Below are 13,235 nucleotides of genomic sequence, written 5' to 3'. Positions count from 1 at the left end.
ATCTCATGGGGAGTCTACAAAAAGTTTGTGGGATAAAGATACTGGGCGAAACATATTTCGAGCAACCATGTCTCATGAAACATTCTGTAAGATATCACGTGTCCTGCGATTTGACAAGAAATCTACTAGAGAGGAAAGACGACGTACTGACAAACTTGCCGCAATTCGTAGTATTTGGGAGAAGTGGGTAGAGGTCCTTCCTAAACTGTATAATCCAGGAGAAAATGTTACTGTTGACGAGCAGTTAGTAGCATTTAGAGGTCGCTGTCCATTCAAGCAGTATATCCCAAGTAAACCGGCAAAATATGGGATCAAAATATGGACCATGTGTGACAGCAAAACTTCATACGTACTGAAAGCCCAAATTTATACAGGAAAGGTGAGTGGAGCGGCACCAGAAAGAAATCAGGGAATGAGGGTGGTATCTGATCTCACTTCTGAGTTACGTGGTCAGAATATCACGTGTGACAACTTTTTTACGTCGTACAATTTGGGGCAGCTGCTTCTGAAAAGGAAATTGACTATGTTGGGAACTATACGGAAAAATAAGCCGGAGCTTCCACACAAAATGACCAACAAGGAGGTACACAGCTCTTCATTTTACTTCACAAATGACACTACTGTGGTTAATTATATTCCTAAGAGACACAAGAATGTTGTACTTATGAGCACTCTCCACCATGATGCGGAAATCAGTGACAGGGCTGATAAGAAGCCAAAAATGATTTTGGACTATAATTCAACCAAAGGTGCTGTAGACACGCTTGATCAGTTATTAGGTACATATACATGCAAACGAAAAAGTAATAGGTGGCCAATGATAGTTTTCTACAATATTCTTGATGTTTCTGCTTATAATGCATACGTTTTGTGGATTTCGGTTGACCCTAATTGGAATGCAAGCAAATTGACTAGAAGGAGAATATTCTTGGAGGAACTTGGAAAGTCACTGATAAAAGAACATATTGCATCAAGAACGCATTTCCCAAGAACAGAAGATTCTTTGAGAATGGTCACAAGCATCCAAAACCCGAATGATGTGGGTGGTGTGTCAGAATCGGTAACAACAAGAAAATCTACAAAACGTGCACGCTGTAAGTTCTGTCCATCAAGTAATGACAATAAAACAAACATGGTGTGTGGAAAATGTAGTAAACATATTTGCAAGAAACATGTAACCTACTTGTGTCCACAGTGCAAGCAGTAAGAAAAGAACTGTAGTATTTTATAAGATGATTGTATTGAAAATTCTGTTGTTTCAAATTTATGTGAATACTTGTGCCTAAACTACAATCAGTAAGAAGAGAGGATTCTAAAGTTGTAGTGCTTTCTATGTTGGAATGTAATAAAAAAACTGTAGTGTGTTCTGTACTGTAGTGTGCTCTAAGATGAATATCTGTAATGACAACTGTCTGTTGTTAGAAAATGTCAATACTTACGTCTAAACTGTCAACAATAAGAATAGAAGTATGGAAAAACTGTAGTGCTTTCTAAGTTGAATGCCTGTAATGGAAACTGTCTGTTGTTTCAAATTTATGTGCATATTTAAATGAAAAATATCCCTCAATAAAGTTGTATGCATTGTTATTATTATTATTATTACCATTATTATTATTATTATTATTATTATTATTATTACTAACAAGGTACTGGAATAGAACAACAATGTCGATAGCTAAAACTGTACCAAAATTTATGTTTCTAAAGCATTTTGATATGTCGGGTCATATTGACCCGAACAGTATATATGTCAAGTAAAAGTGAACAGAACAGCAGGGTTAATCTGCTAGGAAGTCTGATGTGACAATGGTGAAACTTGGCCACAAGCAAAGAGAATGATGTCTTCTAGTAGCTGAGCACACTAACTCATACTGTGACCCTAAAGACAATTAGAATGGAAGTGCAGATACTTACTGACTTACCCTCATAGAGATAAGAATAATTTAAAAGATTTAAAGGCACTTACTTTTGTCAATAAATATGTTATTCAGGAACATGTGCCACATGTCACAATGAACTGTCTGCCCACTTTCATCCTCAGAATGAGATCTATTACTTGCTAGTGGCAATGCCCTCTAGGTATGGCTCAGTTTTGGAAAAATGTTATCTGACTGCAGATTTGGTCAAGTCCTTTGTATTTTTAATTAATTAATTAATTTATTTATTTATTTTGTTATCTATATATGTGACTGTTATGTAATCATATATATATTGAGCATGCTTCTGATACAAGTAAATAAAAAATAATTTGTAAGCACCCATAAAAATCTAAACCGATAACAACATTCAGTTTAAGAGCAGCCAAACAAATATTGGTGCTCATTCTTAATTCACTGACAAATTTCTTAGCAGAACTGATTAATCTGTACATATCATTAATAATATTAAATAATGTGCATGTAATGTAAAATCTGATTTATGCACGTCTTGAGTACACAAATGTGATCAATGTAAATAAGTGTTCTAGATAATGATTTTCTCTTCAATGATGTATGGCTACAATTACCTTATAATTATCATACACACCCCACTGTACTGTACATTTCCATACTTTGTTACAAGTTTGCTCTTACCTCTTAAAACAAAAATGTGTGTGGGTTGTCTCCCCCCCCCCCCCCTCCCCATTCATAAGAACCACTTCACTTACGATCTCTGAACTGACATTATTATAACTCATTAGATTATATGTATTATATATTCTTGTTTTATGACATTTTCAAAATCTTTGATGATCTCATTGCAAATGTCTTGCACTAAATGTATATTTCATCAAATCAACAAAAGTAAAGAATTTTCTTCTGTTATGATAATAAGAATTATACCCAACATATCTTTAGATGAAACCTCAACTGGTCTTCGAGAATGAGCCACATCTTGAGAGCTCATATGACCATGTTTAAATTAATTTAAATATTACTAAATAAAAAGTATTGGTGGCTCACAGCAAGCATGAACTTCATTAACTTAGTTTGCATTTGGACCACACACCACTTATTTTACTAAAAAATTTTATTGCTGCACACAATTTGCCTTCATTGTTCTCTACAAAATGTGTTGGACCCATTACTTAACACAACTATGATTAACAACTGTGTTACACATCTTTGTGAAGGTTAGACAAACTATTACAAACTCACACCAACAGTCATGATTCTTAACAAAGTCTCTCACTGTTTTGTGAATTTTCACACATTCCTAATACATTATCCAATCTAAAAGTGTTTTTGAAGCATGCAGTACACTATATAGTACAAAGGAACTATTTTTATGAAAACAGGGAGGAAAAAAAAAAAAAAGGTCACAGCACAGGTGCCTCATTTATTTAAGAGAAAGTGGAGGAAAAAATATCTACAAGGGTGATTCAAATTACAACCTTAAAACTAATATAACACTTTTAATTGTGAAAATGAACAAAAAACTTACATGTCATTTTTTGACCTAGCCTCCCTGACACTGAATGCACGTAATCGACTGCTTTGGAAATGCATAGATACCGCAATGAATGAAGTCTTTTGGTTGTGTCTGTAGCCATTCATACAATATGGTTTTCAACTCCTTGTCACTTCTGAAATGTCTGCCTTCCATTGCTTCTTTGAGTGCATCAAACAGATAAAAGACTAGGGGTGAGATCTGGTGAATAAGAAGGATGTACCAGACATTTAAATTTAATTTTCTGAATAGTCTCAATTCCTTAAGCGATCTATGTGGCCAGGCATTTTCACGCAGTAGCAATACTCCTGAAGTCATAAGTCCTCATCGTTTACTCCTGATTGCAGGGCAAAATTGATTTTTCAGCATGTCTGAATAAGAGGTGTTGGTTATCATCACTCCCCTATCCATGTAAGGCTTCAAAATTACTCCATTTGCATCCCAGAAGAGAATGAGCATGACTTTGCTGGCAAACGGTTGAGTGTGGAACGTTTTTGGTTTCAGCAATGAACTGTGGCACCATTCTTCACTTGACATTTTCATTTCTGGTGGGGTGGTGGTGGACCCAAGTCTCATTGATTGTAACAATTTTTCCCAGAAATGCATCACCTTCAACGTGAAAATGATGCAAAAGTTCTTAACAGCCATCGACGGGACAGTCTTTCAATTCAGCAGCCAACTAATGTGGCACCCACCTTAAAGGCACCTTACTGAAGTGCAGCACATTGTGAACCATATTCTGCACTGAACCAATACTAATCTTCAAACTGGTGGCTACTTCATTCAGAGTTACACATCTGTTCTCCTTTACAAGCTCCTCCACTAACACAATGTTCTCATCCATCACTACACAGTGAGCCTGCCCTGCTCTTGGAGCATCCTCCACAGAAGTTACACCACTTTTAAACTTCCTACACCCACTCACACACTTTCTGCAACTACTAACATGAATCACCGTACTGCACTTTCATTCTGCAGTGAATTTCGATTGGTCTGACACATATCGCAGATTGCTGCTCAATCACGGTGCAGGTTGACAGTAGGGTGGCCATCTTGTTGTGGTTGCTGCTGCCTTCTCCTGCATTGTAGCATCTCTCTGCCACCAGTCAGCAATCAGTCACTTTCTGAACCTCAAAGAACACTACTGCCACCTACCAATTCCATCATACAATTTTTCAAAATTTTATGGATCTTTTAAGATTTTCATTTGATCAACCTCGTAAAATGCAGAAAAGTAACAGCACATAAATCTGCGTAATCATCATAAAAGCATATTACTAAAAAAAAAAAAGAGTTCATGGTAGTTAATAATCAACTGCTACAATAGGGCAGTATTCTAAGGATAACAAAAGACAACATAAAAATTTCCATATTTAGTCTTAGCCTACTGTTTATATACAGACACTAAGCTACATTCTCGTAACAATTGTAAACAATTTATTAAAAGATGATTAACCTATGAAAACATCACAGTACTGATGTATAGAATTAAATAGCTAAACTTCAAAATACCTGTGCGGCACATTGTCTTGCCATACTCCAAGAGTGATACTGATCCACTGATTTGGCAGCGTATGGATGAAACCTCAAATATTCTTGAGAAGCTGCTTTATCTGTCACCAGGGGAAGTCGGTGAAGTAAGAAGCTTACAGCTTGGTGCCATGGGAGAGTCTTACCCTTCTCTGCAGCTAATCTAATGCACAACAAAAGAGTGTATCATAGTATTTTCACTACTGAATAATAACACAAGATTAAGTGTATGTTTCAGAGAGAGAAAGTAAATGCTGATTAATACTTGTACATTACTCACAATAGAAAAAGGTGTAATAAATAATACTAATATTTTTGTAATGAATAGCATACACCTATTTCGTTACTTTATGCAGTCTTGAAAAGAGTGAGTAAAAGTTACAACGCATATATAGCTTATGAAATAATTTACGCTGCAACTTAGTTACATTGGCCTTTCAAACACAGCCTTCTTCTGCCCATTGTGTTGGTTGATTCATCATTAACTGCTGGATTCCACTTACTGACACTGTCACTAAAATTGATTCCACACTCTTCAGAATGGTATCTGATGATTTTGAACAATTGTCCTGTATTTCAGCATCCATACAAGGTGAAATGTAGCAACACAGGGAAATATGTGGGTTGCATGAAAGGTACAGCACACACTCAATATTAGGGTAGCAAATATATGTATAATTGTGTTTTTGTTGGATGTGTTGCCCCGTCTTAAAAACTTACGTGTAATAAGCTCGAATAACTAATGAATGTGGAAGCACTATACACTGATAAATCATTCCTTAGCAGTCAAAGAAGAAACTCAGAGTTCCTTCACCACAAAGCAAATGAGTTCCACATTATTCCTTGAACATTTACTTTAAGGGACACAGTGAAGAAGACAATCTTTATCACATGCACTGATGAAACTGAGATATGCCACAATGAGTTTTGCACACAATCCACTGAAGATCCTGACAAATCTAAATTTGCACTTGTTTCAGACCAAGCCTTATCAATGCTGGTACCTCAAACATACAGCTGAAATGTATATTCAATACACACGTAAATGATGCCCAACATGTCTAATAATGATGACCAGCGGACATGCCACCAAAGCATTATACACATAACTGCACCTCTGGAACAAGAAATAGTGCAACAATGTCAATTATGATAATCAAAATAGAACAGAAGTGCAATTTAATGGGAAAAAACAGTAAAAATGGACAATACAAACACATAATCCCCACCTAAATGTAAATATCTGTAACAAAAAGTGGTGTTTGCTAGGAGAGCAAATTGAGAGAAGAAATCAAGCTTTAAACTATGCTCGAAACCAAGTGCTCATTACAAATAATATTCAACTACAGTCTGGCGTTATGTTTGATTTTAGACTTATCATGACACAATCCATATGTAAACAAACTTCCTAGGTACACAAAGCTAATGCATTGAAATATGAGGGTTGTTCAAAAAGTAAGGTAACTTTTCAAATTGCATGAGCAATGTACATTCGATTCGCAATCAGCATACTTCATTTGTTTTTGATAGATAGAAAGATTAGTCATGTTTTAGTGTGTTCGATGATTTTTGGTTATTATAAAAAATGGAACAAGGAATTTGCATCACATTTTGTGTGAAAAATGGAATCAAGTGCTCTAATATACTTGAAATGTTGACAGTGGCATACATTGAGTCTGCTCTAAGTCTGGTATGCACTCTTCCAAGATGGCCGAGAAGATGCCAATGATGAACCTTGCTCTGGATGCCCCAGCACATCAACAAAAAAAATGTTTACAAGTGGTAGAAGGTCTTCCAAGATGGCCAAAAAGATGCCAATGACGAACCTCGCTCTGGACACCTCAACACAACGACAGATGATAATCTCAAAGCTGTGAAGAAAACTGTTTTTAAAAATCGTCGATTACCGTAAGATTGGCTCATGTCATGCAATTTTTTTGGATGTTTTGGGAATGAGACATGTGGCAGCGAAGTTTGTTCCAAAACTTCTCAATTTTGATGAGAAGAAACGTCGCATGAGCATCACTCAGGAGCTCTTGAATGATGTCAATGATGATTCTGATTTGCTCAAAAGGGCCATAACTGGTGACGAAACATGATTTCACAGTTAGCACACTAAAACCAAAGCCCAATCATCCCAATGGAAGCATCCCAGAAAGCCAAGATATAAAAAAAGCACGCCACGTTTGATCAAATGTCAAAGTTTTGCTCGCTGTTTTTTTTCAATTGCCATGGCGTAATGGATCATGAAGCTTTGCCTCAAGGTCGTACACTCAATAAGGAATTTTACCTTGATATTTTGCGCTGTTTTCGAGAAGCAATATGCAAAAAAGTCCTGAATTGTGGAGAAACAATTCATGGATTTTGCATCACGACAATGCACCTGCTCATTCATCATTGCTTGGGAGAGATTTTTTTGGCCAAAAACAACACTACGATCCTGCCTCTGCCACCACATTCACCAGATTTGGCCCCCAAAACTGAAGAGACCTATTAAACGACAAAGGTTTTTAACGATTGAGGAAATAAAAGCTGCATTGCTGGAAGTATTCCAAGGCTGTCCCACAAAGTGCTTAAGAGAAGTGCTTCAAGGATTGGAAGAAACGTTGCCACAAGTATATTGTATCTGAGAGGGATTACTTTGAAGGCAGCAACGTGAATATTGATGAATAAATAAATATTTTTTCATAAAAATATATAGTCACCTTACTTTTTGAACACAACTTGTATAAAACAGAGCCAGTTTCTGTTTATGAGTGTACCAAACATGGGGAAACACACACATACACAACATAACACTTGGTAACCACTTGGTGCTGGATAGAATTAGTGATCATGTAAAGTATAATGTTGTACAAAATATAAAGCCTAAATTAATACAACCGGAATGTGAACAAACCACCTCAAAAAATAAGATCGAACAGTCAGTGAGGGAAACAAGGTCAGGTTCAAATTTCCATCTGATTCTGAGACTTAATTTTGCAAAAAATGCCTTTAAAAAAAAGGTTGCTATAAACTCTGACTTAGAGAGATTAAATGGAAACCATTTCACAACACGTGGGTTCCACATAAACAAGCATGACAAAGAGCTTATTTGCTACAAAGCGGTCTTCCTGATATCCATTGAAGAAAATACAAAATCAAAGGTCATAAATCAAAACCAGCTACTTATGAGCAAATGGATCACAGTAAACAACTCATCATAGTAAACAAGTCAGAAGAAGAAAAGGGTACAAGTGGGTATACTGTATAAACAATACTAGACCAATAGGTCAAGAACTCAATGATGGGAAATGAAAACTCTCTGATCCTCCAAATCAGTCAGGTATGTACTCAAACACAGCTCCTCTAAGCAATTGTGGTTCAAAATGTGCTAGTTTGTCCTCTCTGTATAACAAAGAAAGAAACAAAAATAGTGTGGTATCTGACCAAAGCATATTATGTCATTCCGTCAAGGCAACACTGACACCCCCCCCCCCCCAAAAAAAAAGTACACAGTACAGTGGTCAAATTAAAAGATGAACCTGCACCCAAGGGTGACCAACAGAAACAGCATGTCTCTGAAGCCACTTTATATTGAATGCAGCGGAATTTAAACTGAAGGTCAGTGACACAGTAAATATGACATCAAGTTTCTCCAGAAAACTCAATACAAATCTGAAAATTAACTGTCACAGTTTCTAATCTTTACCCAACAAAATTCAGGACTCAAACATTCAGCTAATGAATGAGCTCAGTGACGTCTCAGTAGTACGCCTTGCAGAACCCCTACTCTGCATCACTGTAATGAAGTTCATTTCACTGTCCACAACCATTTATAAAAAGGGTGGTGGTCGCAATTTTCATGAAACAACATACTGAATCTAACCCATTACCTGCCGTAAAAGAAATAGGGGGAAGACAAAATCTTTGAAAGTGCAGCCACAAAACTTACAAATCTAAATCTCATTGTGGATACAATTTACCACCTCCCTTAAGCAATCTTAATGATTTCCTGCAGAAATTGAAATGGTTTTTCAGCAAAGTAAGCCAGTGAAACACAGTGTAATTTTATGTTGTGACTTTAAATTGACTTTCTCACACAAAATGGAAGCAGTGAGAAATATTTCCATCATTCAAATATTATACTCTGCATGGACTGCATGAGTGCACCAGAAAACATCTACATGCAAGATAGCCTTAAATCAAATTCTTGTAAATTAACATCAACTAAGCTCAATGATACAATTATACAATGCAGGATTTAGTAGCCACCAAGCTCTTGTACTAAATGTTGATGTAAATAAAGATATCTCATATCCAATCAATCCTAAAACTTTATGAAGGTATTTCACTCAGGATAGCTTAAACAAAATGAATGGCCCCCTTAAGTAAAGGAAAGTGAACAGAGAGATATATTCAGTAAATTATGTCATCAAAAACATTAACATATTTCTTAACACAATGGTCCACCTCTCTGAAGAGGCGTTTCCACAAAAAACAGTAAGACTAAATAACAAAAAGGGAAACAAGAATTGGATTACACCAGCTGTAAAAGCCTTCTGCAACAATAACGGAATACTCCATCAGTTTTGCATACAAAGTAACGACTCTCCTCAATTACTCAAATACTATGGAAGTTACACTGTGTCCTAAGGGGGTTAGTAAGACAGACTAAAAGCATGCAATCTGAGCAGTCGCCTTATGTTGTTTGCAGATGATGCTCTTATTTATCATCTGGAAAAGTAATCAGAAGATCAAAACAAACTGCACAATGATTTAGAAAAGATATCTGTATGGTGCAAAAATTGGTAGTTGACCCTCAATAATGAAAAGTGTGAGGTCATCCATATGAGTGCTGAAGGGAATCCATTAAATTTCGGTTACATGATAAATCAGTCAAATCTAAAGGCCATAAATTCAACTAAATACCTAAGAAACACAATTACGAACAACTTACATTGGAGAGAACACATAGAAAATGTGGGGAAGGTGAACCAAAGACTGTGCTTTATTGGCAGAGCACTTAGAAGATGCAACAGATCTACTAAACAAACTGCCTACAGAACACTTATCTGTCCTCTTGTGGAGTACTGCTGTGTGGAGTACATCGAGAAAGTTCACAACAGAAGAGCAGCACATTTTTTATTATTGAGAAAAAGAGGAGAGAGTATCACTGACATGATACAGGAGTTGGGGTGGACATCATTGAAACAAGGGCATTTTTCATTGCAGTAGAATTTTCTCACGAAATTTCGATCACCAATTTCCTCTTCTGAATGCGAAAATATTTTGACACCAACCTACATATGGGGAAATGATCATCATAATAAAATAATCGAAATCAGACCTCGCATGGAAAGATACAGGTGTCCACTTTTTTCCGTGCGCCGTTCGAGACTGGAATAACAGAGAATTCTTGTCAAGGTGGTTTGATGAACCCTCTGCCAGCCACTTACGTGTGATTTGCAGAGTATACATGTAGATGAGTAAATTAACAAATCAAACAATAAAGTAAAAGCAATAGCAATGTGTAATATTGTAAAAAGGGCAAGAGGAGGAAAACAAAGTAATGCACACAAGCACAGAAATTAAACACAACAATGTAATAACTAATCCTAAAGCTGCAGTGACCACTTTCAACTATTTCTTTCCAAGCAGAGTTAAAGAATTAGTTACAAATAGCCCAAACATGAAATATTAAGCAGTAAATCAAAAATTCACATGTGTACACAGTCAATATTCATTACAATAATCACTAAAGATGATAATATAAAAGCCCTTAGACGTTATAAAAAATCTTATGCAGATGACATTGATGGTATTCCAACAACTGTCATCAAGAAACGCATGCATACTAGTGCTGGATCACTAACACAGCTCTGTGACTGTTCTTTCCAGGCAGATACTTTCTCACAGTCACTGACAATCTCAAAATTAATTCCTGTTTTCCACAAATGCGGAAAGAAAGACATGACACACTTACCAGCCTATCTCAGTTTCATCCTGCGTCTCTAAAGCAACAGAAAAAATTGAACAGTATGGTGCCAGATGACTGGCAAACAAATAGAAGGCATCCTTATTAAGCAATCACTTACAAAAGGTTAGTATGATGTACACAGTATTCTTCATTAATGGAAGTGAAACTACACACACACACACACACACACACACACACACACACACACTCGCTCACTCACTCACTCACTCTCAAGACTCCGTCTTCCTCACCTCCTACAATTGTGAAATTAATTTATTACATGCACCCAAGTGCTAATACATTATCACAACCAAAAAAGATGAATAGTCTATTTCAATCCAGATGTGGAGCTACAGAAAACTATACACAATTTTCCACCATCAACACACACGCCATTGCTCAGCAAACAAGCACTGATGCAGCTTTTTCCAAAGTACCTAACTCCTTAAAAACAGATTGGCAACAGAAAAATGTCAGCAGATACACAACTGCAAATATTTTATCAGATGCCAAGCATAATAAATATCGACAACTTCTGTCAATTAAAATCGGGGACAACACAGAGTTGTTGTATCCACAGCTCTCTGACTCCAGATTCTATTGCAGCAACACAATAGCCAGTGGTTTACAACAAGACTGGAAAATCTGACTGAACACATATCTTGGCCAGATATTTACATCACCGTCAAAAGTGTGCCAAGCAGCAGCAGGCCCCATGGACCATATTCTCATATTGACTAACACCCACACAGCCATGGTAATGTATACCACCTGGATTTCACTGGCCCTTTCAGGAAGCCATGTGAGTAGTGGTGGGGGGAATCATTACGCAATTTTCCATACGTTGTCCTCACGCCATTCACCAGTGCAAAAGCTATGATTAGGGTGCCATTTAGGATCTAGTCAACAAAAAGCATCCCCCACACTAGTATCAGACAATGGACTAAAACTAACCACAAAAATATGTTCTAATTTCTATAACAGAAATAGCTTTCAGCAAGTCTGTTCCGTATATAAAGCACCTGTGAGGTGGGGAGAATGGCCTCCACATTTAAGCATCAAATAACAAAAGCACGGGAGAGACAGCCCTAACATTGTTCCTGAGCACTTACAAAATCTCTTCCCTCAACAGGAAGAGCCCAGCAGAGATCCTGAGCAGATGCCTGCAGCAGATGGTTCTCCACAATAGTGTACCCATAAACAAGACTGTCAAATGTACATTTGGCACACTTCTGGCCTGGCACACTAGTGTGCGCGCACACCATTAAGAAAGCTCAGCCCTAGGGTGCACTACAGTCGCAGCCTCCCAGAACCACCTATTGTGGAGCTCACCTGCAATGGCAACACCAGAAGAGCTGTAGGCACATCAGTCAAAGCTGCTGCTCCCAGTCATGCTCCCTCAGTCATCACAGAACTAGCTGATGCATGCACTGTAGCCACTGAACAAACAGCTCCAGCCCCAGCCTCAGCCAATATTAGTGATCGAGGCGCTACCGAGCACTACCACATCTTACAAGGTCCCATCATCACACAGACTGGACCCAGACTGCAAGCTGTGAAACAGTAACACACGGCAATGGGTGCCTCCATGTAAGCAGATGCCGCACACAACATAGATTGCCCCTCACCACCTCCGCAGGACATTGAAATGGCCACACCCTCAGTGTCACACTACCGGAGGCCAGGGCAACCATTCTCCTCCTCCACCAGTGCAGATGGAAATGTCTTGAGTGACTTCCATTCCTATGCACCAAACCCAGGGGATAGGAATACAGTGTCAGGTAGTGACATTAGTGTCCTGCAAGAGATAGACATGCAGCTGTAGGCCCTGTCTCACCAGAGAGCAATGCCTCACTGGCTACAGAAAAGTAGTCATGTGTCCCATATGGTAGGTATGCCATGTGATATCATATGCCACAAATAGCCACCACCACAGCCTGAGCACCTCACTTTGCATTCATCACACATTATGCTACTCACTCGTTATCCACTAGACTGCCCTACTGACAACAAACCATGTGCTACCTTGTTCCTGTTATTGGAACTTATATGGATTGACTGTGAGCCTTCTATTGACATTTTGTTGTGAACTGGTTTACAGAGTCATTTCTTCCTGGCAACTGTACTGTCACTTTACATGTGTTACATGTATTACTGACTACAGTGACTTTCATGTGTTTTAGAGAAATCATGACTTAGGGCCAATATTTATTTTGCTGTTTAGCACGAACAGATTTTGAGAAACTGTGGGAAACCTAGATAAGGATAGCCAGACATGAATCGGAATTCTGTACTTTCTGAACTTCCCTGTTCAGCG

The 13,235-nt window shown here is 37.7% G+C and overlaps 1 protein-coding gene across 2 annotated transcripts in view; it reads right to left on the bottom strand.

Annotated features, from left to right (window-relative positions):
- LOC124556623 overlaps positions 1-13,235 on the bottom strand; it is a 121,427-nt gene that overhangs the window by 28,708 nt on the left and 79,484 nt on the right. For both annotated transcript variants that reach the window (XM_047130593.1, XM_047130592.1), the window contains exon 8: positions 4,942-5,122. In XM_047130593.1, coding sequence (XP_046986549.1) covers positions 4,942-5,122 — 181 coding nt within the window. The remainder of the gene's footprint in view (positions 1-4,941; positions 5,123-13,235) is intronic.

The sequence above is a fragment of the Schistocerca americana genome, chromosome X (assembly GCF_021461395.2).
Source record: "Schistocerca americana isolate TAMUIC-IGC-003095 chromosome X, iqSchAmer2.1, whole genome shotgun sequence".
NCBI classification, from domain to species: domain Eukaryota; kingdom Metazoa; phylum Arthropoda; class Insecta; order Orthoptera; family Acrididae; genus Schistocerca; species Schistocerca americana.
This window is presented reverse-complemented; position numbering and strand designations above follow the sequence as displayed.